Here is a 27,856-nt window from a genome sequence, read left to right as displayed (position 1 = left end):
AGATGGCAGACATGGCGGAAATTTTCTATTGCACACCCCTCTGGGCAGGTTGCCACGCTGTGTGTCTGTGTCTCATAGCAGCAGTCATCAGCGTAATGAGAGCAGTAATCAGGGTCAGTGATACAGCTGCTGTCATTACAGGTGCTGTCACTCAAGATAATTACGATCAGAGCGTGACACACACACAAACGGTGGGGGCATCTGCGGAAGCCAGACATAGTTTCAGTCTGTTGACAGGAGACGAGAATTCAAAAGCAAACAAAACTCCAAATTGAAAGCAGGCCAGATCCAGTGCAAGGCAAAGATGAACAGACCAACTGTCTGTCTGTCTGCTGGAGCGGTGGGGTGAGGTGAGGTAGGGGGTACTATGCTAGGGATGGGAGGTGGGGTGAGGCGAGGTAGGGGGTACTATGCTAGGGATGGGAGGTGGGGTGAGGCGAGGTAGGGGGTACTATGCTAGGGATGGGGCGTGAGGTGAGGTAGGGGGTACTATGCTAGGGATGGGGGTGAGGTGAGGTAGGGGGGTACTATGCTAGGGATGGGGGTGGGGTGAGGTGAGGTAGGGGGTACTATGCTAGGGATGGGGGGTGAGGTGAGGTAGGGGTACTATGCTAGGGATGGGAGGTGGGGTGAGGCGAGGTAGGGGTACTATGCTAGGGATGGGGGGTGAGGTGAGGTAGGGGGTACTATGCTAGGGATGGGAGGTGGGGTGAGGTGAGGTGGGGGCGCTATGCTAGAGATGGGGGTGAGGTGAGGTAGGGGGGTACTATGCTAGGGATGGGAGGTGAGGTAGGGGGTACTATGCTAGGGATGGGAGGTGGGGTGAGGTAGGGGTACTATGCTAGGGATGGGGTGAGGTGAGGTAGGGGGTACTATGCTAGGGATGGGGTGAGGTGAGGTAGGGGGCACTATGCTAGGGATGGGGTGAGGTGAGGTAGGGGTACTATGTTAGGGATGGGGTGAGGTGAGGTAGGGGTACTATGCTAGGGATGGGGTGAGGTGAGGTAGGGGGTACTATGCTAGGGATGGGAGGTGGGGTGAGGTGAGGTAGGGGTACTATGCTAGGGATGGAGGTGAGGTGAGGTAGGGGGTACTATGCTAGGGATGGGAGGTGAGGTAGGGGTACTATGCTAGGGATGGGAGGTGAGGTGAGGTAGGGGGTACTATGCTAGGGATGGGAGGTGAGGTGAGGTAGGGGGTACTATGCTAGGGATGGGAGGTGGGGTGAGGTAGGGGGTACTATGCTAGGGATGGGAGGTGAGGTAGGGGGTACTATGCTAGGGATGGGAGGTGGGGTGAGGTAGGGGGTACTATGCTAGGGATGGGAGGTGAGGTAGGGGGTACTATGCTAGGGATGGGAGGTGAGGTAGGGGGTACTATGCTAGGGATGGGAGGTGAGGTAGGGGGTACTATGCTAGGGATGGGAGGTGAGGTAGGGGGCTATGCTAGGGATGGGAGGTGAGGTGAGGTAGGGGGGTACTATGTTAGGGATGGGGTGAGGTGAGGTAGGGGGTACTATGCTAGGGATGGGGTGAGGTGAGGTAGGGGTACTATGCTAGGGATGGGAGGTGGGGTGAGGTGAGGTAGGGGGTACTATGCTAGGGATGGGAGGTGAGGTGAGGTAGGGGGTACTATGCTAGGGATGGGAGGTGAGGTAGGGGGTACTATGAGGGATGGGAGGTGAGGTAGGGGGTACTATGCTAGGGATGGGAGGTGAGGTGAGGTAGGGGTACTATGCTAGGGATGGGAGGTGATAGGTGAGGTAGGGGGTACTATGCTAGGGATGGGAGGTGGGGTGAGGTAGGGGGCACTATGCTAGGGATGGGAGGTGAGGTGAGGTAGGGGGTACTATGCTAGGGATGGGAGGTGGGGTGAGGTGAGGGGGTACTATGCTAGGGATGGGAGGTGAGGTAGGGGGTACTATGCTAGGGATGGGAGGTGAGGTAGGGGGTACTATGCTAGGGATGGGAGGTGAGGTGAGGTAGGGGGTACTATGCTAGGGATGGGAGGTGAGGTAGGGGGTACTATGCTAGGGATGGGAGGTGAGGTGAGGTAGGGGGTACTATGCTAGGGATGGGAGGTGAGGTGAGGTAGAGGGTACTATGCTAGGGATGGGAGGTGAGGTGAGGTAGGGGGTACTATGCTAGGGATGGGAGGTGGGGAGACATTTAGGAAGCCTGATTGGCGCTGTGTGTGTAGTCATGTGTGTAGTCATGTGTGTATGTGCGACTGCCTCTCTTTCTCTCTCTCTGTGCGTCTGAGCGTTGTGCTGGAGCACTGACATGGTTTGGTAATGGGCGTTGTAACAACAAAGCCCGGCGAGAGGGGAGGACAGAACCATGTGGATTAACACCAGACAGCCCTGTGGGACACTACAGCACATAGTGCAGCACCCCAGCCCATCTAATCTAATAGGCAGGGGTCAGGACGGGCAGAACGAGGGAGGGGAGGAATGAGAGAACATGAGAGAAATGAAACGAGTACTGATGGACGGTTGGAGGGATGACGGGGGCCAAGGCTGCTCGCTCTCCTGACTTGGAGGTCGGCTGTCCACGTGTGTGTCTTACAATGTAATACAGCAATGACATTTTGAATTCACATTAAAAGCTCAAAGTCAGCTTGACATATCAAGGGCTACATATAGCTCAACATGTAGATGTTCCTCTTGGAAATGGGTAGAAGCTTCATCAGAGCAGATTTTTATGTGTGATATGAGCGAGAGATGAGGTCAAAGGAAGAAGAAAGAGACTGGTCTTTAGAGAAATACTGTAGAGACTAGAGGGAGACCGTGATTGGTTGTGGTGGACTATATGGATGTGGTGTAATATGAAGGGCTAAGGATAAGGTGATTTATTGCTGTACTGGGCTACATTGAGGCACAGATAGGGTACAGTAGAGTATATATGGAGAAAGTGAGCGTGATACATGAGACTGAGGCCAAGGTGACAGAATGAAAGTGAATGGCTGTTGAAGGTTGATGTGAAGTCTAGGCAGAGATGGTGAATGGTTGATGTGAAGTCTAGGCAGAGATGGTGAATGGTTGATGTGAAGTCTAGGCAGAGATGGTGAATGGTTCACGTGAGGTCTAGGCAGAGATGGTGAATGGTTGATGTGAAGTCTAGGCAGAGATGGTGAATGGTTGTGAGGGTTGATGTGAAGTCTAGGCAGAGATGGTGAATGGTTGATGTGAAGTCTAGGCAGAGATGGTGAATGGTTCACGTGAGGTCTAGGCAGAGATGGTGAATGGTTGATGTGAAGTCTAGGCAGAGATGGTGAATGGTTGTGAGGGTTGATGTGAAGTCTAGGCAGAGATGGTGAATGGTTGATGTGAGGTCTAGGCAGAGATGGTGAATGGTTGTGAGGGTTGATGTGAAGTCTAGGCAGAGATGGTGAATGGTTGTGAGGGTTGATGTGAAGTCTAGGCAGAGATGGTGAATGGTTGATGTGAAGTCTAGGCAGAGATGGTGAATGGTTGTGAGGGTTGATGTGAAGTCTAGGCAGAGATGGTGAATGGTTGATGTGAGGTCTAGGCAGAGATGGTGAATGGTTGTGAGGGTTGATGTGAAGTCTAGGCAGAGATGGTGAATGGTTGATGTGAGGTCTAGGCAGAGATGGTGAATGGTTGTGAGGGTTGATGTGAAGTCTAGGCAGAGATGGTGAATGGTTGATGTGAGGTCTAGGCAGAGATGGTGAATGGTTGTGAGGGTTGATGTGAAGTCTAGGCAGAGATGGTGAATGGTTGATGTGAAGTCTAGGCAGAGATGGTGAATGGTTGATGTGAAGTCTAGGCAGAGATGGTGAATGGTTCACGTGAGGTCTAGGCAGAGATGGTGAATGGTTAATGTGAAGTCTAGGCAGAGATGGTGAATGGTTGTGAGGGTTGATGTGAAGTCTAGGCAGAGATGGTGAATGGTTGATGTGAAGTCTAGGCAGAGATGGTGAATGGTTCACGTGAGGTCTAGGCAGAGATGGTGAATGGTTGATGTGAAGTCTAGGCAGAGATGGTGAATGGTTGTGAGGGTTGATGTGAAGTCTAGGCAGAGATGGTGAATGGTTGATGTGAGGTCTAGGCAGAGATGGTGAATGGTTGTGAGGGTTGATGTGAAGTCTAGGCAGAGATGGTGAATGGTTGATGTGAAGTCTAGGCAGAGATGGTGAATGGTTGTGAGGGTTGATGTGAAGTCTAGGCAGAGATGGTGAATGGTTGATGTGAGGTCTAGGCAGAGATGGTGAATGGTTGTGAGGGTTGATGTGAAGTCTAGGCAGAGATGGTGAATGGTTGTGAGGGTTGATGTGAAGTCTAGGCAGAGATGGTGAATGGTTGATGTGAGGTCTAGGCAGAGATGGTGAATGGTTGTGAGGGTTGATGTGAAGTCTAGGCAGAGATGGTGAATGGTTGTGAGGGTTGATGTGAAGTCTAGGCAGAGATGGTGAATGGTTGATGTGAAGTCTAGGCAGAGATGGTGAATGGTTGTGAGGGTTGATGTGAAGTCTAGGCAGAGATGGTGAATGGTTGATGTGAGGTCTAGGCAGAGATGGTGAATGGTTGTGAGGGTTGATGTGAAGTCTAGGCAGAGATGGTGAATGGTTGATGTGAGGTCTAGGCAGAGATGGTGAATGGTTGTGAGGGTTGATGTGAAGTCTAGGCAGAGATGGTGAATGGTTGATGTGAGGTCTAGGCAGAGATGGTGAATGGTTGTGAGGGTTGATGTGAAGTCTAGGCAGAGATGGTGAATGGTTGATGTGAAGTCTAGGCAGAGATGGTGAATGGTTGTGAGGGTTGATGTGAAGTCTAGGCAGAGATGGTGAATGGTTGTGAGGGTTGATGTGAAGTCTAGGCAGAGATGGTGAATGGTTGATGTGAAGTCTAGGCAGAGATGGTGAATGGTTGTGAGGGTTGATGTGAAGTCTAGGCAGAGATGGTGAATGGTTGATGTGAAGTCTAGGCAGAGATGGTGAATGGTTGATGTGAAGTCTAGGCAGAGATGGTGAATGGTTGATGTGAAGTCTAGGCAGAGATGGTGAATGGTTGATGTGAAGTCTAGGCAGAGATGGTGAATGGTTGATGTGAAGTCTAGGCAGAGATGGTGAATGGTTGTGAGGGTTGATGTGAAGTCTAGGCAGAGATGGTGAATGGTTGATGTGAGGTCTAGGCAGAGATGGTGAATGGTTGTGAGGGTTGCTGATGTGCCTGTCCGGTGTGCTGTACTGACTGCAGGTGCTCTCTCCTCCTGTTAACGTCACTGTCCATCTTTAAACTAGCGGAGACAACACATAGCTCACAACGTTACCTGCACTCAGGGAAGATGCCTCTGTGTGTGTGTGTGTGTGTCCAAAATGTATGTTATTTTTTGTTTTTAAACAACTAATGGACCGACGTTGGTTCAATTATTTTAATTCCATTTAGTTGGTTTTTAGTTGGCTCAATGCACAGTTTCTCTAGAGACACATCAGATCAAACCCAAACAGTGTGATGTAGTAGAGGGTTGTAGTTTCTAACAGGACAATATTCAACATAGTGCAGAAAACGTGGTAATTAACTACAATGACCATAATCCATTGCGCTCCTATTTGTCTGGTCGGTGTGGGGCAGACACAGAGAAATGAGAGAAGAACGCGTGAGGTAGCTCTACCTGAAAATACATGACCTAAGTGATTGATATTTGGTATTTATAAAAGTGTGTCTTATTTACTTTGAAGAACTACTAAAATAGTGATTTTGTCAGATCGCATAGGCAGCAGCTCTATAGAGATGAGATGAGGACTTGAATTATAAAAGTCATAAAAGAAATGTAATATTTGATTAAAGTAATGTGAATGATGGTTAATAAGTGATGAGCAGTAATGGGCAGTCATTACCATCATGGGTCTTTGATTGTTTTATTCAGTGTTACAGAATTCAACTCACATAATGCATAGTCCATTTAATGTAAAAAAAATAAATCAAAACCATAATGTTTTTATAATTGAACCGAAACCAAACCGTCCTCAAAAAGTAATAATCTCTTAAATCAAATCAAATTTTATTTGTCACATACACATGGTTAGCAGATGTTAATGCGAGTGTAGCGAAATGCTTGTGCTTCTAGTTCCGACAATGCAGTAATAACCAACAAGTAATCTAACTAACAATTCCAAAACTACTGTCTTATACACAGTGTAAGGGGATAAAGAATATGTACATAAGGATATATGAATGAGTGATGGTACAGAGCAGCATAGGCAAGATACAGTAGATGGTATCGAGTACAGTATATACATATGAGATAGTTCCAGTGGCTGGAGTAGAGTCAGTGTCATTGACAGTGTGTTGGCAGTAGCCACTCAATGTTAGTGGTGGCTGTTTAACAGTCTGATGGCCTTGAGATAGAAGCTGTCAGACTCTCCGGAGTCTGACCAGAAGACCGCCTCGTTTCCCTCTTTTTCGGAGTCGTTTTTTTGGGTCGCTGCATGGGATCCACTCCGTTGTCCTGTTTGTAAGGCAGAACACAGGATCCGCGTCGCGAAAAACATATTCTTGGTCGTACTGATGGTGAGTTGACGCTGATCTTATATTCAGTAGTTCTTCTCGACTGTATGTAATGAAACCTAAGATGACCTGGGGTACTAATGTAAGAAATAACACGTAAAAAAACAAAAAACTGTATAGTTTCCCAGGAACGCGAAGCGAGGCGGCCTAGTGTGTGTGTGCGCACGTGTACATCTGAGAGTGTGTGTGACTGTGTGCCATGTCTGCCAAAGTTCTCTGGAGCATTTACATTGTGACCTGATGGGAATTCATTGTATTATTATTTTGGACAAAATTCAGATTCAAATGTATATTTACAAAAACTCCACCGACAAAAAAATTATCAAATGTGTGTATATCCCTTACATGCTGATTAGACCGCTGGCGTGCGTGCGTCTGCCATCGCGCGCATGTTGATTTTGTCCACCCACACCAGACGTGATCAGGACACACAGGTTTAAAACCTCTTGATCCTACTTGAGACGCAGACGTCCCACCTAGAGCTCTGGAAATGCAAATGCGCTACGCTAAACGCTAATAGTATTAGTTAAAACGCAAACGTTCATTAAAATACACATGCTTGGTATTGAAATAAAGCTACAGTCGTTGTGAATCTAGCCACCGAGTCAGATTTTTAAAATGCTTTTCGGCGAAAGCATGAGAAGCTATTATCTGATAGCATGCAACACCCCAAAAGACCCGTAGGGGATGTAAACAAAAGAATTAGCATAGTGTCAATATTGTTATCTGCGCTACACAAACCGCACAATAAAATATAAAACATTCATTACCTTTGACCATCTTCTTTCTTGGCACACCTTGATGTCCCATAATCAATACTGGGTCTTTTTTTGGATTAAATCGGTCCATATATAGCCTAGATATCGATCTATGAAGACTGTGTGATAAACGGAAAAAAATAGCGTTTCATAACGTAACGTCATTTTTTAAAAGTTAAAAAGTCGACGATAAACTTTCACAAAACACTTCGAAATACCTTTCTAATACAACTTTAGGTATTACTACACGTTAATAAGCTATAAAAATCATCAGGAGGCGATGTAAATTCGATAGCTGGTCGTGTGGAAAAAATGTCCGGAAAAACACAGAGACAATGCCTCAAGTTGGTGGTCGGAGGGAATCGGTTCCCTTTGGTCGGATCTACCAAGAATCAAATCAGAATCAAATGAGAAGACTCTATACATCCTGTGGAAGCTGTAGGTACTGCATCCTCGGCCTCATTTAATACGGTTCACCTTTAACAATGGGTTGAAGTGGCGCATGGATATTTTTTTCCATCTCCAGTGATCAGATTTTCCTGCGCTTTTCGATGAAACAGACGTTCTGTTATAGTCACAGCCGTGATTTAAACAGTTTTGGAAACTTCTGAGTGTTTTCTATCCACACATACTAATCATATGCATATACTATATTCCTGGCCTGAGTAGCAGGACGCCAAAATGTTGCGCGATTTTTAACAGAATTTCCGAAAAAGTAGGGGGGAGGCTTAACAGGTTTTAAATATCAAAACAAACTCTGAACCAACTATATTAATTTGGGGAGAGGTCCAGAAGCATTAAACATTTATGGCAATTTAGCTAGCTAGCTTGCTGTTGCTAGCTACTTTGTCCTGGGATAAACTTTAGGTTGTTATTTTACCCGAAATGCACAAGGTCCTCTACTCCGACAATTAATCCCACTGATAAAAAGGGTAAACCAAGTTTGATTCCAGTAATCTCGTCTCGTTCAGGCTTCTTCTTCGGACTTTACATGGCGGTTCGCAACTCACTTCAAGGTGCATTACCAATACCGACGAGACTGTGTGAACCTCAGTTCATCTTTCAATCACCCACGTGGATATATGCTCCTAAAAACCAATAAGGTGAGGCGAGACTTGCAGCGCATCTAGCGTCACAAATCTAACCAAGTTATATTTTAGCGTCTGGCTAAGCAGACTCTTGTTGAAACGGACGAGCAGTGTGGTCAGCATGTTAAGGTCCTTGTGTAATGTGTTATTGTACCCTCGAGCCCAACAGTCCTTTGTATACTCTTTATGAATACTTATGTTTCCCATTTAACTTTGTATTAATTTATTATTGTTAATAAAAAAAAGGAGGACTGAAGATATACTGGGGAGCAGGCAAGAGGTCTCCTTGTCACACTGCTCCCCTAGAGAATAGGAACAGCTCTGCCCCAGGGGTCAATGGCTTTAGGCCTGTCAGACCCACTACCGGGCAGCAGCAAGTAAGTATCGACAGACACTACATCATCAGCTCTGTGGCCAACTTAGGAGAAATGCCTCTGCATTGTATTTGCTCTAGTCAACTCAAGCCCATCTCTCAGCTGGCTCAGGTAATCATTGGACATTACTGAATCAATTTATCTTCCTCCCTGTAGAACTGAGAGAGAGAGGCTTCGAGCCAGACTTACTGGTGTAAATGAATGACTAGAAACCAGTTTGTTTTGGACACAACTTCCTGGTTAAGGCAGTTAAATATAACACCAACGAATTGTGTCACAACACCAATTTCTCAAAAGAGAGATGTTGTTAACCAGGAAAACAACAGAGTCCTAATCATACTTTATCCAGGCACTGGCAGTATTTACGATAAAGTGTGCAGGGCCTTAGTAATAGTTCCTATGTTGTTTGACCACATCAGTCAGCCCACACCACTTTTCATACAGTATGTACATATGCTGAATGGTTGAGTGACTGGGGGAGTTTCAGAGTAAAGTTGACACAGGAACAGCCATACACTTGCCTGGCTACCCAGACTCCTTGATTCGGCCAAACAATACGCCACACCCACAGATGTTAGTTTGTTCTCCGCAATGAGTCTGGATCTGAATACCTCCCCGACAATTTCTAGAACACAAACACATTCTAATGGTTCTGATTGGGACTAGATATCGATGGGTTGGGCCAGAGTCAGAACACACATGGGTAAAGTGGTGTTTTGAAAATTCGGCATTTGGCTTTGATACTCGGAAACATGGCTCTCTCGGGATACGCAAGATTCTCAGTACATCGCGCAGACAGGAAAAAATATCTCTCCGGGAAGCAGAAGGGCGGAGGGGGGTGTTTCATGATTAAGGAATAATGGTGTAATTCTAGGAACATACAGGAACTCAAGTGCTTTTGTTCACCTGACCTAGAATACCTCGCAATTAAATGCCGACCATATTATCACCCAAGAGAATTCTCCTCCGCCATGGCCGTTTACATATCACCTCAAGCCGAAACCTTGACTGTCCTCAAAGAACTTCACTGGACTTTATGCAAACCAGAAACCACGTATCCTGAGGCTGCATTTATTGTCACTGGGGATTTCAACAAAGCAAATCTGAGGACTAGGCGGTCGAAGTTCTATGAACACATCGACTGTCCTACTCGTGTTACTAAGACTCCTGACCATTGCTATTCAAACTTCCAGAATGCTTACAAGGCCCTCTCCCGCACTCCTATCGGCAAATCTGACCACGACTCCATCTTTCTCCTCCCGTCCTATAGGCAGAAACTCAAACAGGAAGTGCCTGTGCTTTGTACTATTCAATGCTGGTCTGACCAATCAGAATCCATGCTTCAGGATCGTTTTAATTACGTGGACTGGGATATGTTCCAGGTAGCTTGTGAAAATAATCTTGATGCAAACATGGATGCAGTGACTGAGTTTATAAGGAAGTGTATAGGAGATGTAGTACCCTCTGACTATTAAAAACTACCCTAACCAGAAACCGTGGATAGATGATAGCATTTGCGCAAACCACTGCATTTAACCATGGCAAGGCAACTGATAACATGGCAGAATATAAACAGTGTAGTTATTCACTCTGCAACGCGAAGAAACAAAGCTAAACGTCAGTATAGAGATAAAGTGGAGTCGCAATTCAACGGCTCAGATGCCAGACGTATGTGGCAGGGACTACAGACAATCACAGACTACAAAAGGAAAACCAGCCACGTCGCCGAGACCGACGTCTTGCTTCCGGACAGGCTAAACATATTCTTGGCACGCTTTGAGGATAACGCAGTGCCACCGACGAGGCCCGCTACAAAGGACTTTGGGCTCTCCGTGGCCAACGTGAGTAAGATATTTAAGCGCGTTAACCCTCGTAAGGCTACCGGACCAGATGGCATCCCTAGCAGTGTCCTCAGAGCATGCGCAGACCAGCTGGCTGGTGTGTTTACAGGCAATTTCAATCCCTCCCTATCCCAGTCTGCTGTCATCACGTTTCAAGACGGCCACCATTGTTCCTGTACCCAAGAAGGCAAAGGTAACTGAACATGACTATCGCCCCATAGCACTAACCTCTGTCACCATGAAGTGCTTTGAGAGACTACCTTACCTGCCACCCTAGACCCACTTCAATTTGCTTATTGCCCCAATAGATCCACAGACGATGCAATCGCCATCACTCTGCACACTTCCCTATCCCATCTGGACAAGAGGAATACCTATGTAAGAATGCTGTTTATTGACTATAGCTCAGTAGTCAATACCATAGTACCCTCCAAGCTCATCATTAAGCTTGAAGCCCTGGGTCTGAACCCTGCCCTGTGCAACTGGGTACTGGACTTCCTGACGGGCCTCCCCCAGGTGGTGAAGGTAGGAAACGAACTCCACTCCACTGATCCTCAACACTGGGGCCTCACAAGGGTGCGTGCTCAGCCCCCCCCTGTAGTCCCTGTTCACCATTGACTGCGTGGCCAAGCATGCCTCCAACTCAATCATCAAGTTTGCAGATAACAACAGTAGTAGGCTTGATTACCAATGATGACGTGACAACCTATAGGGAGGTGGCGAGGGCTCTGGGAGTGTGGTGCCTGGAAAACAACCTCTCACTCAAAGTCAACAAAACAAAGGAGATGATCGTGGACTTCAAGAAAAAGCAGAGAGTGCATCCCATTATCTACATTGACGGGACTGCAGTGGAGGAGGTGGAAAGCTTCAAGTTCCTTGGCGTACACATCACTGACAAACTGAAATGGACCACCCACACAGACAGCATGGTAAAGACGGCGCAACAGAGCCTCTTCAACCTGAGGAGGCAAAATACATTTAAAGTAAAACAAGTCCTATATCGACATAACCTGAAAGGCCACTCAGCAAGGAAGAAGCCACTGCTCCAAAACCACCATGAAAAATCCAGATCATACCAGATACCAGATCATACCTTTTGAACAAATGTCCTCTGGTCTGATGAAACAAAAATAGAACTGTTGTTTGGCCATAAGGACCATTGTTATGTTTGGAGGAAAAAGGGGGAGGGTTGCAAGTCCAAGAACACCATCCCAACCGTAAAGCACGGAGGTGGCAGCATCATGATGTGGGGGTGCTTCGCTGCAGGAGGGACTGGTGCACTTCACAAAATAGATGGCATCATGAGGAAGGAAAATGATGTGGATATATTGAAGCAGAATTTCAAGTCATCCGTTAGGAAGTTAAAACTTGGTCACAAATGACCCAAAGCATACTTCCAAAGTTGTGGCAAAATGGCTTAAGGACAACAAATTCAAGGTTTTGGAGTGGCCATCACAAAGCCCTGACCTCAATCCCATAGAACATTTGTTGGCAGAGTTGAAAAAGCCTGTGTGAGCAAGGAGACCTACAAACCTGACTCAGTTACACCAGCCAAGTCAGGAGGAATGGGCCAAAATTCACCCAACTTATTGTGGGAAGCTTGTGGAAGGCTACCCGAAACGTTTGACCCAAGTTAAATAATTTAAAGGCAATGCTACCAAATACTAATTGAGTGTATGTAAACTTCTGGCCCACTGGGAATGTGATAAAATAAATAAAAGCTGAAATATATCTCTACTATTATTCTGACATTTCACATTCTTAAAATAAAGTGATGATCCTAACTGATCTACGACAGGGTATTTTTACTATATCAAATCAAATTTTATTTGTCACATACACATGGTTAGCAGATGCTAATGCGAGTGTAGCGAAATGTTTGTGCTTCTAGTCCCGACAATGCAGTAGTAACCAACGAGTAATCTAACCTAACAATTCCACAACTGCTACCTTATACACACAAGTGTAAAAGGATAAAGAATATGTACATAAAGATGTATGAATGAGTGATGGTACAGAACGGCATAGGCAAGATGCAGTAGATGGTATCGAGTACAGTATATACATATGAGATGAGTAATGTAGGGTATGTAAACATTATATTAAGTAGCATTGTTTAAAGTGGCTAGTGATACATTTTTTACATCACTTTCCATTATTAAAGTGGCTGGAGTTGAGTCAGTATGTTGGCAGCAACCACTCAATGTTAGTGGTGGCTGTTTAACAGATAGAAACTGTTTTTCAGTCTCTCGGTCCCTGCTTTGATGCACCTGTACTGACCTCGCCTTCTGGATGATACACTGCAAACAGGCAGTGGCTCAGGTGGTTGTTGTCCTTGATGATCTTTATGGCCTTCCTGTGACATCGGGTGGTGTAGGTGTCCTGGAGGGCAGGTAGTTTGCCCCCGGTGATGCGTTGTGCAGACCTCACTACCCTCTGTAGAGCCTTACGGTTGAGGGCGGAGCAGTTGCCGTACCCGGCGGTGATACAGCCCAACAGGATGCTCTCGATTGTGCATCTGTAAAAGTTTGTGAGTGCTTTTGGTGACAAGCCGAATTTCTTCAGCTCCCTGAGGTTGAAGAGGCGCTGCTGCACCTTCTTCACATCGCTGTCTGTGTGGGTGGACCAATCCAGTTTGTCCGTGATGTGTACGCCGAGGAACTTAAAACTTACTAGCCTCTCCACTACTGTCCCGTCGATGTGGATAGGGGGGTGTTCCCTCTGCTGTTTCCTGAAGTCCACGATCATCTCCTTTGTTTTGTTGAGTGTGAGGTTATTTTCCCGACACCACATTCCGAGGGACTTCAGCTCCTCCCTGTAGGCCGTCTCGTCATAGTTGGTAATCAAGCCTCCCACTGTAGTGTCGTCCGCAAACTTGATGATTGAGTTGGAGGCGTGCATGGCCATGCAGTCAATGGTGAACCGGGACTACAGGAGAGGGCTCAGAACGCACCCTTGTGGGGCCCAAGTGTTGAGGATCAGCGGGGTGGAGATGTTGTTACCTACCCTCACCACCTGGGGGCGGTACGTCAGGAAGTCCAGTACCCAGTTGCACAGGGCGGGGTCGAGACCCAGGGTCTTGAGCTTGATGATGAGTTTGGAGGGTACTATGGTGTTAAATGCTGAGCTGTAGTTGATGAACAGCATTCTCACATAGGTATTCCTCTTGTCCAGATGGGTTAGGGCAGTGTGCTTGCGATTGCGTCATCTGTGGACCTATTGGGGCGGTAAGCAAATTGGAGTGGGTCTAGGGTGTCAGGTAGGGTGGAGGTGATATGGTCCTTGACTAGTCTCTCAAAGCATTTCAAGATGACGGAAGTGAGTGCTACGGGGTGGTAGTCGTTTAGCTCAGTTACCTTTAGCTTTCTTGGGAACAGGAACAATGGTGGCCCTCTTGAAGCATGAGGGGACAGCAGACTGGGATAAGGATCGATTGAATATGTCCGTAAACGCATCAGCCAGCTGGTCTGCGCATGCTCTGAGGATGCCGTCTGGGCCTGCAGCCTTGCGAGGGTTAACACGTTTAGATGTTTTACTCACGTCGGCTGCAGTGAAACAGAGTCCGCAGGTTTTGGTAACAGGCCGTGTCAGGAATTGTTACTAGGATTAAATGTCCGGAATTGTGAAAAACTGAGTTTAAATGTATTTGACTAAGGTGTATGTAAACTTCCGACTTCAACTGTATATACTGTTTTCTATACTATTCTACGGTATCTCATTCACTTAATGTTTACATACCTTACATTACTCATCTCATATGTATATACAGATTTTCTATACTATTCTACAGTATCTTAGTCTTTTCCGCTCTGACATCGCTCGTCCATATGTAAATTGTCTCAATTCTTACTTAGATGTGTGTGTATTGGGTATATGTTGTGTAATTTGTTAGATATTACTGCACTGTCAGAGCTAGAAGCACAAGAATTTCGTACACCCGCAATAACATCTGCTAATCACGTGTATGTGACCAATAAAATGTGATTTGATTCGAGATGATCCAATCGCTGATAACTTTCTTTTGTACAACACACCTCGTTTTGACTTCACCACAAATGACTTCAACGATGGCAGTCAGACTGAAGTACACAATATATACAAAAGTATGTAGACACCCCTTCAAATGAGTGGATTCTGCTTTTTCAGCGACACCCATTGCTGACAGGTGTAAAAATCAAACACATAGTCATGCAAGTCTCCATAGACAAACACTGGCAGTAGAATGGCCTTACTGAAGAGCGGCCTTACTGAAGAGCTCAGTGACTTTCAATATGGTACGTCATAGGATACCACATTTCCAACAAGTCAGTTTGTCAAATTTCCGCGCTGCTAGAGCTTAGTTGACCAGGGGATTTTGTGTGAGTTTGTGTGGCAAGACCACTGTTATAGTAAAGTGGAAACGTCTAGAAGGAACTACGGCTCAGTGGTAGGCCACACAAACTCACAGACCGGGACCACAGAGTGGTGAAGCACAGAGCGTAAAGATCGACCAAGTTCCAAACTGCCTGTGGAAGCAACGTCAGCACAAGAAGTGTTTGTCAGGAGCTTTATAAAATGGGTTTCCATGGCCGAGCGAGCAGCCGGAGAGGTGTAAAGCTCACCTCCACTGGACTCTGGAGCAGTGGAAACGGGTTCTCTGGTGTGACAAATCACGCTTCACCATCTGGCAGTCCGACGGACAAATCTTGGTTCGGCAGATGGCAGGAGAAAGCTACCTGCCCGAATGCATAGTGCCAACTGTTAAGTTTGGTGGAGGAGGAATAATAGTCTGGGGCTGTTTTTCATGGTTCGAGCTCGGCCCCTTGGTTCCAGTGAAAGGAAATCTTAACGCTACAGCAATGACATTCTAGATGATTCTTTGCTTTAACTTTGTGGCCCTTTCCTGTTTCAGCATGACAATGCCAACGTGCACAAAGCGAGGTCCATACAAAAATGGCTTGTCGAGATCGGTGTGGAAGAACTTGACTGGCCTGTACAGAGTCCTGACCTCAACCCCATTGAACACCTTGGGGATGAATTGGAACGCCGACTGCGAACCAGGCCTAATCGCCAACATCATAGCCCGACCTCCCTTACGCTCATGGCTGAATGGAATCAAGACCCGGCAGCAATGTTCCAACATCTAGTGGAAAGTCTTCTCAGAAGAGTGGAGGATGTTATAGCAGCAAGGGGGGGACAAACTCCATATTAATGCCCATAATTTTGGAAAGACGACCATGTCCACATACTTTTGGTCATGTAGTTTAGTGTGGGTATCAAACAGAGCAGTGGAAGGATTCAGTTTGAGTCGTCAGGCAAGCCACACACCTCAAGTCTGGTTGCACAGGGAAGTGTGTGAGTATATAGCAGCTGGATTAGTATAATCATCACTATGAATGTTCTGCTTATCTCACATCCTAGTGATGACAAATCAGTCATGTACGCATTGTACATTTCACAAGACTATAGTCAATTAGCTATATTAAATTGGCAATTAGTAGGCTCTTGGGCGTTTTGATGTCATCTGATAATAGTGACATAGCTCTTTCCTATCAGTCTATGGATTGAATGGGACTGCAATCTATGACCCCACTAGGAAGGTTAAACATACCACCATACCAGGGGAGGTTGGTGGGAGGAGCTATATGAGGACAGGCTCATTGTAATGGCTAGAATGGAATTAATAGAATGGTGTCAAATGTGGTTTCTATACATTTGATACCATTCCATTAATTCCAGTCCAGCCATTACAATGAGCCTGTCTTCCTATACATCCCCCACCAACCTCTACTGCACCGCACCATTTTAGAGGGGGGCATTGCATCTAGTCAGCCACATGTACCCTTTAAAAGGGCATTGTGTTTGGAGTTTTTACACAATAGATAGATAGGTAAAGTAGTGGCTGTTTAAGATTTAAAATGTCACCCGTGGTGTCTCACTCACCCATGACAGTCAGCAGCATCTTCCTGCTGCGGATGCCCGGGGCCTTCTTCACCTTGCACTGGTAGGTCCCAGTGTCGCTAGACTTCAGACCCGTCAAGTTGATGGAAGCGTCACCATTCTTCGGGTCGGCTGAGTTGAAGTGGGCTCGCCCCTTCACTGCAGGGTAGTAGTCCTCATAGGCCCTGTCCCCAGAGTATAGGATCACCTGGAGAGAGACACATGGGAAGGAGGGGGAGAGAGAGAGACACATGGGAAGGAGGGGGAGAGAGAGAGACACATGGGAAGGAGGGGGAGAGAGAGAGACACATGGGAAGGAGGGGGAGAGAGAGAGAGACACACATGGGAAGGAGGGGGAGAGAGAGAGAGACACATGGGAAGGAGGGGGAGAGAGAGAGAGACACATGGGAAGGAGGGGGAGAGAGAGAGAGGGAAGGAGGGGGAGAGAGAGAGAGACACATGGGAAGGAGGGGGAGAGAGAGAGAGACACATGGGAAGGAGGGGGGAGAGAGAGACACACATGGGAAGGAGGGGGAGAGAGAGAGACACACATGGGAAGGAGGGGGAGAGAGAGAGACACACATGGGAAGGAGGGGGAGAGAGAGAGACACACATGGGAAGGAGGGAGGGAGAGAGAGAGAGACACATGGGAAGGAGGGGGAGAGAGAGAGAGACACATGGGGAGGGGGGGGGAGAGAGACACACACATGGAAAGGAGGGAGGGAGAGAGAGAGACACACATGGGAAGGAGGGGGAGAGAGAGAGAGAGACACATGGGAAGGAGGGGGAGAGAGAGAGAGAGAGAACACATGGGAAGGAGGGGGGACATGGGAAGGAGGGGGAGAGAGACATGGGAAGGAGGGGGAGAGAGGGACATGGGAAGGAGGGGGAGAGAGGGACATGGGAAGGAGGGGGAGAGAGGGACATGGGAAGGAGGGGGAGAGAGGGACATGGGAAGGAGGGGGAGAGAGGGACATGGGAAGGAGGGGGGAGAGAGGGACATGGGAAGGAGGGGGAGAGAGGGACATGGGAAGGTGGGGGGAGAGACAGGGACATGGGAAGGAGGGGGAGGGGGACATGGGAAGGAGGGGGAGGGGGGACATGGGAAGGAGGGGGGGGGGACATGGGAAGGAGGGGGGAGAGAGGGACATGGGAAGGAGGGGGAGAGAGGGACATGGGAAGGAGGGGGAGAGAGACACATGGGAAGGAGGGGGGGAGAGGACATGGGAAGGAGGGGGAGAGAGAGACATGGGAAGGATGGGGGAGAAACATGGGAAGGATGGGGAGAAACATGGGAAGGAGGGAGAGAGACATGGGAAGGACGGAGAGAGACATGGGAAGGAGGGAGAGAGAGACATGGGAAGGAGGGAGAGAGACATGGGAAGGAGGGAGAGAGAGAGACATGGGAAGGAGGGAGAGAGAGATGGGAAGGATGGGGGAGAAACATGGGAAGGATGGGGGAGAAACATGGGAAGGAGGGAGAGAGACATGGGAAGGACGGAGAGAGAGACATGGGAAGGAGGGAGAGAGAGACATGGGAAGGAGGGAGAGAGAGACATGGGAAGGAGGGAGAGAGAGATGGGAAGGAGGGAGAGAGAGATGGGAAGGAGGGAGAGAGATGGGAAGGAGGGAGAGAGATGGGAAGGAGGGAGAGAGATGGGAAGGAGGGAGAGAGATGGGAAGGAGGGAGAGAGATGGGAAGGAGGGAGAGAGATGGGAAGGAGGGAGAGAGATGGGAAGGAGGGAGATGGGAAGGAGGGAGAGAGAGACATGGGAAGGAGGGAGAGAGAGACATGGGAAGGAGGGAGAGAGAGACATGGGAAGGAGGGGGAGAGAGAGACACATGGGAAGGAGGGGGAGAGAGAGAGAGACACATGGGAAGGAGGGGGGAGAGAGAGAGACACATGGGAAGGAGGGGGGAGAGAGAGACACATGGGAAGGAGGGGGAGAGAGAGACACATGGGAAGGAGGGGGGGAGAGAGAGACACACATGGGAAGGAGGGGGGGGGAGAGAGAGAGACACACATGGGAAGGAGGGGGAGAGAGAGAGACACACATGGGAAGGAGGGAGGGAGAGAGAGAGAGACACATGGGAAGGAGGGGGAGAGAGAGAGAGACACATGGGAAGGAGGGGGGAGAGAGAGACACACACATGGAAGGGAGGGAGAGAGAGACACACATGGGAAGGAGGGGGAGAGAGAGAGAGAGACATGGGAAGGAGGGGGAGAGAGAGAGAGAGAGACACATGGGAAGGGGGGGAGAGAGACATGGGAAGGAGGGGGACATGGGAAGGAGGGGGAGAGAGACATGGGAAGGAGGGGGAGAGAGAGAGGGACATGGGAAGGAGGGGGAGAGAGGGACATGGGAAGGAGGGGGAGAGAGGACATGGGAAGGAGGGGGAGAGAGGGACATGGGAAGGAGGGGGAGAGAGGGACATGGGAAGGAGGGGGAGAGAGAGACATGGGAAGGAGGGGGAGAGAGGGACATGGGAAGGAGGGGGGGAGAGAGGGACATGGGAAGGAGGGGGAGGGGGACATGGGAAGGAGGGGGAGAGAGGACATGGGAAGGAGGGGGGAGAGGGACATGGGAAGGAGGGGGAGAGAGGGACATGGGAAGGAGGGGGAGAGAGAGGGACATGGGAAGGAGGGGGAGAGAGAGACATGGGAAGGATGGGGGAGAAACATGGGAAGGATGGGGAGAAACATGGGAAGGAGGGAGAGAGACATGGGAAGGAGGAGAGAGACATGGGAAGGAGGGAGAGAGAGACATGGGAAGGAGGGAGAGAGAGACATGGGAAGGAGGGAGAGAGAGACATGGGAAGGAGGGAGAGAGAGATGGGAAGGATGGGGAGAAACATGGGAAGGAGGGGAGAAACATGGGAAGGAGGGAGAAGGGAAGGACGGAGAGAGATGGGAAGGAGGGAGAGAGAGACATGGGAAGGAGGGAGAGAGATGGAGAGAGAGATGGGAAGGAGGGAGAGAGATGGGAAGGAGGGAGAGATGGGAAGGAGGGAGAGAGATGGGAAGGAAGGGAGAGAGATGGGAAGGAGGGAGAGAGATGGGAAGGAGGGAGAGAGAGATGGGAAGGAGGGAGAGAGATGGGAAGGAGGGAGAGAGATGGGAAGGAGGGAGAGAGATGGGAAGGAGGGAGAGAGATGGGAAGGAGGGAGATGGGAAGGAGGGAGAGAGAGATGGGAAGGAGGGAGAGAGAGACATGGGAAGGAGGGAGAGAGAGACATGGGAAGGAGGGAGAGAGAGACATGGGAAGGAGGGAGAGAGAGATGGGAAGGAGGGAGAGAGAGATGGGAAGGAGGGAGAGAGATGGGAAGGAGGGAGAGAGATGGGAAGGAGGGAGATGGGAAGGAGGGAGAGAGACATGGGAAGGAAGGGGAGAGAGATGGGAAGGAGGGAGAGAGATGGGAAGGAGGGAGAGAGATGGGAAGGAGGGAGAGAGATGGGAAGGAGGGAGAGAGATGGGAAGGAGGGAGGGAGAAATAAATCAAGGAAGAGAAAGAGAATTAGTGAGGCAGCTACATGTACAAGAAATCAAGCCTGGAAAAATAATCCAAGCTGTTATTTGAGTGAGACTGCAAACGGGCACCCTGTCTTTGTTCACTAAAACAACCGATACTGAGGGAGAGTGAGTCAGTTTGTAACATTCTTATCTCACTAACAACCTGCAGTGCCTGGCTCTGGCTTGTTTTTGCCCTTTCATGTCCATGCTGCTGAGCTGTGGTATAGCATGGAACAAACAAAGCCCTACTGTGGAGTCAAATCAACACCTGCTGTGTCAACACAGACCAAGAGAGAGCTCTGCCCTGGGCTCAGCAACAGCCCCCAGCGCTACCTTCCAGCACCTCCCCTACCCCCCGTCTGTCTCTCCCCCTTCCCTCCGACACAGAGCGACGAGGAGAAGGCAGGAGATGGAGTCAAGGTGGAGCCAACGGACAACTAGCCGCACAGGAGAAGCACAGAGGCAGAGTAAACAAGGATTGGGAGGGAGGGCCAAACTAAAAATGAAAGGATTCCAATTGTAATTCTCTCACACTGCAGGCAGACAACAGGCACATCATTCTCCATTTTCCATGGAGATTGTCAGATACAGGAGCTCATGGTGTGTGCCGTGATCCTAATCATACACACGTACTGACAACCCAGGCTGGAGAAGAGAAGAAAAAGATAGACAAACAGAACAGAGGGCGGTGGGCTGGGAGGCAGTGAAAGAAGAGAAAAACAGAGAACCAGATGGACTGCGAATCGTCTAGCAGCTCGGCTGGGGATCCTTGTGTAGAGCCCATGACTGCCAAGCCAAGGCTGTGTAGCTAGAATACATCTTGAACATACTGTATTAGGCACTAAACCTGTAATGCAGAACATCTGGATCCCAGGAGAGACACGGAGACCTCAAACTAACACTGGGATCAGAGCATCAGCAGTAAAAACAAGATGAAAAGGTGGAGGGGAGGAAATTAAATTGCCCGAGGCATTGAGGTAGAGACAGGCAACAAAGCACTCAGTCTCACACTGACACACACTGCATGTAGGGCTGGGCAATATATTGCATTGATTAGATTCATCAGAATGTAATATTTTAGTACAATGTTCCAAATGACTATCGAAAGAAAATACGATTTTGTTTTTATGAGTGCTCTGTCTTTTTGGTCTTTTTCTCTTCACTCCTTATGCGCTGTGTGCACCTTGCCAATCACACAGACACCAAGCCTCTCACCCTACCGCTCACAACAACAAAGACTAAAGATCACTTCTTCCTCTTTGGCAAGCAGTTTCAACTCTCCTCCTGCATTTCAGGTTTGGCCCAATAGAATAAAAAATAATAATAAATAAAATAAAAATGGTCATATGGACACCGAAACTCTTAGAGACATTATTTTACTGTACTAGATGAAAACGTACCCTTTCTAACGATACCGTTTTTATGTCTCATCTCCCAAAAGAGCAGACCCTATTAAAACGACCCAAGCAAAACGACCCAACCAAAACGACCCTACTAAAACGACCGAACCAAAACGACCCTACTAAAACGAGAGTAGGGTAACTGAGGAAATCGTCTATTTACGGACAGACAAAAGCAACGTTTGGTAAGATTTAGATATGTGAATACTGGCTATCTTTAGACAAACTCATTTTAAGAGAAATAAGTGGGCAGAATATTTTGTTGTGGTTATTCAATATAAACAGAAGTGTTTTGCCCCACTGTCTGCAAAACACCCTCTATGGGGAAAAATGCCCCCTGAAGATTAATGTGTTGGAATACATTTATGCATGCCATTTTGGCATTTTATCTTAATTGACTCTTAAAAGCTAGTCTAGGTATCTTATTTTAATAAATAAAATATCGGAACAAAATGACATTGCACATCTCACTATTAGTGCTGAGCGGTTTTCTGACATTGGTTCAATTATTTTAATTCATTTTGTTCAGTTTTTCCTGTGAGCTCGATGTACAGTTTGTCCAGATAAATCAGATGAAGCCGGAACAGTGCGATGTGGGAGTTGACATGGGAAGGAGGGGTGGGAGTTGTAGTTTCCTACAGGCCAATACTCTACATAATTACCACATTTTCTGTGCTAAACTAACTACATTGACCATAACCCATTGCGCACCTGCATAAACTTGTCCGGTCTGTGCGGAGCAGACACCGAGACTGAGAGAATAGAAGCCGCAATCGAGGATAGAAAGCAGTTGCTTCGCAAGCCTGAAAATAGCTGATACCTGATTGATAGTTGGTATTCATAAAGGTACGCCTTATTTACTTTGAAGAACTACTAAAATAGTGATTTTGTCAGACAGCATAGGCAGCAGCTGTATAGAGATGAGATGACTTGAAAGTTAAATAAAATAATTTTATTAAAGTAATGTGAATAAATGATGGTCAATAAGTGATAAACAGTAATGGACAGTCACTACCATCATGGGACTTTGATTAAATGTTTTATTCAGTGTTCCAGCATTCAACTCACATAATGCATAGTGCATTTAACGTTTTTTTGAAACAGAAAACTGTGATCATTTTTTAAATATAATTGAACTGAAACCCCAAGACAATGAACAAAAAAACTAACGTTTGTCGAACGCGGCATTGCGGTACCACGTAGGCCTACCGCTAGCAGCATTTTAGCCATAGACGTATGTGCTAGCTGTTCAGTTTCTGTTTTATAATTGAGCAATGAGCATAAAAATCCACATTCATAAGAAATTGGCAACTTGTTCTCATTCTGAGAAATAAGTACAATTTCTATTCAGGTAGGTCACATGAACAATATCTTAACAAGGTGAACAAGCTGTTGTTCAAACAGTTGGAGACGGACTGGAGGGTGTATTCATAACAGTTCAACTGTTCTACCTTGTTAGCAAGCAAATAGATCCAAGTTGGCTAGACTTTAAATGTAAAGATTAGTGGGCTACTCACCAGCATGTGGACTTGTGCTTGTTAATTTTCTATAACGCTGCTACAAGAAGTTAGTCATTGCATGTAAGAATGTGTCTCAATAAAACAAATCCTAGAAAAACTCCAAGAAATCGAAGGGCAGACATGAGGGAAAACCAGACAACTGAAGTTGAAAACAAGGACACATTCATTCCCGAGTGCTGATTCAGAACAGGTTGACCAGTATTACAGTATCCATATGGTGAGGTCAGATAAAGTATCTGTGGACAACTTTATTTTGCACTTGTAATGGACACTTAGTCACCTTACATAGTAATAAACTATTAAAGAAAATATCAAAAAGTGCAGAAGTGAAAATACCTCTAGTATACTTGCAACAGCTGTGGCAGCATCAGGAATAAGACACATGTTAGGTTATTTACATGGGGCCATTTAAAGACGATGTCATCATCATGTGTGAGGGGAGGGGCATCACCTGTGTACATTCAATTCCCCTGGGTCTTACTCCAGCAACAGTGTTGTTGTGTCTTTGGTAAAGACAAGCTTTTCTCCTGACTCAGCCATGCCTCTATAGTCTGTTTCAGAAAAGTACCTCCACTCCAAATGTATTCTCAAGGTTAAACCTGAACCACTACACTTGGACTTTCTTTAGTAAACAAAGCTCTAGTGCTTTCAAGGACACAACGTTTATATCAGCCCTCCAGGAATTTGAAGCAGCTATATGGTGTTCTATTCTCCCAACTCCTCTCAAGACTAAAGCACTATGTATGCAACTACCATTCATTAATTTTTATCATGATTGTAGTCACCCTGCTTCCAGCCTATCTGTAGTGTATTCCCGCAATGAGAGCCAAATGCTAATGAACTATTACAGTAGGCATGTAAGAAGTGCATTAGCTATGCTTCACTGGCTCCATAAAGCTCCATGTAGCCTAGCTAGAGAGGAGGGAGACTACAACATGATGTCAACAGCTGAATGTAGCCTAGCTAGAGAGGAAGGAGACTACAACATGTCTACAGCTGAATGTAGCCTAGCTAAAGAGGAGGGAGACTACAACATGATGTCAACAGCTGAATGTAGCCTAGCTAGAGAGGAGGGAGACTACAACATGATGTCAACAGCTGAATGTAGCCTAGCTAGAGAGGAAGGAGACTACAACATGTCTACAGCTGAATGTAGCCTAGCTAAAGAGGAGGGAGACGACAACATGATGTCTACAGTTGAATGTAGCCTAGCTAGAGAGGAAGGAGACGACAACATGTCTACAGTTGAATGTAGCCTAGCTAAAGAGGAGGGAGACTACAACATGTCTACAGCTGAATGTAGCCTAGCTAAAGAGGAGGGAGACTACAACATGATGTCAACAGCTGAATGTAGCCTAGCTAGAGAGGAGGGAGACTACAACATGATGTCAACAGCTGAATGTAGCCTAGCTAGAGAGGAGGGAGACTACAACATGATGTCAACAGCTGAATGTAGCCTAGCTAGAGAGGAAGGAGACTACAACATGTCTACAGCTGAATGTAGCCTAGCTAAAGAGGAGGGAGACTACAACATGACGTCTACAGCTGAATGTAGCCTAGCTAAAGAGGAGGGAGACGACAACATGATGTCTACAGTTGAATGTAGCCTAGCTAGAGAGGAAGGAGACTACAACATGTCGACAGTTGAATGTAGCCTAGCTAGAGAGGAAGGAGACTACAACATGTCTACAGCTGAATGTAGCCTAGCTAAAGAGGAGGGAGACTACAACATGATGTCTACAGCTGAATGTAGCCTAGCTAAAGAGGAGGGAGACTATAACATGATGTCTACAGCTGAATGTAGCCTACCTAGAGAGGAGGGAGACTACAACATGACGTCTACAGCTGAATGTAGCCTAGCTAGAGAGGAGGGAGACTACAACATGACGTCTACAGCTGAATGTAGCCTAGCTTGAGAGGAGGGAGACTACAACATGACGTCTACAGCTGAATGTAGCCTAGCTTGAGAGGAGGGAGACTACAACATGACGTCTACAGCTGACTGTAGCCTAGCTAGAGAGGAGGGAGACTACAACATGATGACTACAGCTGACTGTAGCCTAGCTAGAGAGGAGGGAGACTACAACATGACGTCTACAGCTGAATGTAGCCTAGCTAAAGAGGAGGGAGACTACAACATGATGACTACAGCTGAATGTAGCCTAGCTAAAGAGGAGGGAGACTACAACATGACGACTACAGCTGAATGTAGCCTAGCTAGAGAGGAGGGAGACTACAACATGACGTCTACAGCTGAATGTAGCCTAGCTAGAGAGGAGGGAGACTACAACATGACGTCTACAGCTGAATGTAGCCTAGCTAGAGAGGAGGGAGACTACAACATGTCTACAGTTGAATGTAGCCTAGCTAGAGAGGAGGGAGACTACAACATGTCTACAGCTGAATGTAGCCTAGCTAGAGAGGAGGGAGACTACAACATGACGTCTACAGCTGAATGTAGCCTAGCTTGAGAGGAGGGAGACTACAACATGACGTCTACAGCTGAATGTAGCCTAGCTTGAGAGGAGGGAGACTACAACATGACGTCTACAGCTGACTGTAGCCTAGCTAGAGAGGAGGGAGTCTACAACATGACGTCTACAGCTGAATGTAGCCTAGCTAAAGAGGGAGACTACAACATGATGTCTACAGCTGAATGTAGCCTAGCTAGAGAGGAGGGAGACTACAACATGACGTCTACAGCTGAATGTAGCCTAGCTAAAGAGGAGGGAGACTACAACATGATGACTACAGCTGAATGTAGCCTAGCTAAAGAGGAGGGAGACTACAACATGACGACTACAGCTGAATGTAGCCTAGCTAAAGAGGAGGGAGACTACAACATGACGTCTACAGCTGACTGTAGCCTAGCTAGAGAGGAGGGAGTCTACAACATGACGTCTACAGCTGAATGTAGCCTAGCTAAAGAGGGAGACTACAACATGATGACTACAGCTGACTGTAGCCTAGCTAGAGAGGAGGGAGACTACAACATGACGTCTACAGCTGAATGTAGCCTAGCTAAAGAGGAGGGAGACTACAACATGACGTCTACAGCTGACTGTAGCCTAGCTAGAGAGGAGGGAGACTACAACATGACGTCTACAGCTGAATGTAGCCTAGCTAAAGAGGAGGGAGACTACAACATGATGACTACAGCTGAATGTAGCCTAGCTAGAGAGGAGGGAGACTACAACATGATGTCTACAGCTGAATGTAGCCTAGCTAGAGAGGAGGGAGACTACAACATGATGACTACAGCTGAATGTAGCCTAGCTAGAGAGGAGGGAGACTACAACATGAAGTCTACAGCTGAATGTAGCCTAGCTTGAGAGGAGGGAGACTACAACATGACGTCTACAGCTGACTGTAGCCTAGCTAGAGAGGAGGGAGACTACAACATGACGTCTACAGCTGAATGTAGCCTAGCTAAAGAGGAGGGAGACTACAACATGATGTCTACAGCTGAATGTAGCCTAGCTAAAGAGGAGGGAGACTACAACATGATGACTACAGCTGAATGTAGCCTAGCTAAAGAGGAGGGAGACTACAACATGACGTCTACAGCTGAATGTAGCCTAGCTAAAGAGGAGGGAGACTACAACATGATGTCTACAGCTGAATGTAGCCTAGCTAAAGAGGAGGGAGACTACAACATGATGTCTACAGCTGAATGTAGCCTAGCTAAAGAGGAGGGAGACTACAACATGATGAATACAGCTGAATGTAGCCTAGCTAGAGAGGAGGGAGACTACAACATGACGTCTACAGCTGAATGTAGCCTAGCTAGAGAGGAGGGAGACTACAACATGACGTCTACAGTTGAATGTAGCCTAGCTAGAGAGGAGGGAGACTACAACATGTCTACAGCTGAATGTAGCCTAGCTAGAGAGGAGGGAGACTACAACATGATGTCTACAGCTGACTGTAGCCTAGCTAGAGACAGGGAGACTACAACATGATGTCTACAGCTGAATGTAGCCTAGCTAGAGAGGAGGGAGACTACAACATGATGTCTACAGCTGAATGTAGCCTAGCTAGAGAGGAGGGAGACTACAACATGACGTCTACAGCTGAATGTAGCCTAGCTAAAGAGGAGGGAGACTACAACATGATGTCTACAGCTGAATGTAGCCTAGCTAAAGAGGAGGGAGACTACAACATGATGACTACAGCTGAATGTAGCCTAGCTAAAGAGGAGGGAGACTACAACATGACGTCTACAGCTGAATGTAGCCTAGCTAGAGAGGAGGGAGACTACAACATGTCTACAGCTGAATGTAGCCTAGCTAAAGAGGAGGGAGACTACAACATGATGTCTACAGCTGAATGTAGCCTAGCTAAAGAGGAGGGAGACTACAACATGATGTCTACAGCTGAATGCAGCCTAGCTAAAGAGGAGGGAGACTACAACATGATGAATACAGCTGAATGTAGCCTAGCTAGAGAGGAGGGAGACTACAACATGACGTCTACAGCTGAATGTAGCCTAGCTAGAGAGGAGGGAGACTACAACATGACGTCTACAGCTGAATGTAGCCTAGCTAGAGAGGAGGGAGACTACAACATGTCTACAGTTGAATGTAGCCTAGCTAGAGAGGAGGGAGACTACAACATGATGTCTACAGCTGACTGTAGCCTAGCTAGAGACAGGGAGACTACAACATGATATCTACAGCTGAATGTAGCCTAGCTAGAGAGGAGGGAGACTACAACATGATGTCTACAGCTGAATGTAGCCTAGCTAAAGAGGAGGGAGACTACAACATGATGTCTACAGCTGAATGTAGCCTAGCTAAAGAGGAGGGAGACTACAACATGATGACTACAGCTGAATGTAGCCTAGCTAGAGAGGAGGGAGACTACAACATGACGTCTACAGCTGGATGTAGCCTAGCTAGAGAGGAGGGAGAC

General features: G+C 47.3%; 1 protein-coding gene across 1 annotated transcript in view; it reads right to left on the bottom strand.

The window, feature by feature from the left end:
• The window catches only part of LOC112245075 (coxsackievirus and adenovirus receptor homolog), a 110,890-nt gene that overhangs the window by 5,226 nt on the left and 77,808 nt on the right, over positions 1 to 27,856 (bottom strand). The window contains exon 3 of the mRNA XM_024413013.2: positions 16,513 to 16,717. Coding sequence (XP_024268781.1) covers positions 16,513 to 16,717 — 205 coding nt within the window. The remainder of the gene's footprint in view (positions 1 to 16,512; positions 16,718 to 27,856) is intronic.

Source organism: Oncorhynchus tshawytscha, linkage group LG30, assembly GCF_018296145.1.
Source record: "Oncorhynchus tshawytscha isolate Ot180627B linkage group LG30, Otsh_v2.0, whole genome shotgun sequence".
In the NCBI taxonomy this organism is placed as follows: Eukaryota; Metazoa; Chordata; class Actinopteri; order Salmoniformes; family Salmonidae; genus Oncorhynchus; species Oncorhynchus tshawytscha.
The sequence above is the reverse complement of the archived record's forward strand: the minus strand, read 5'-3'. Positions and strand labels throughout refer to the sequence as shown.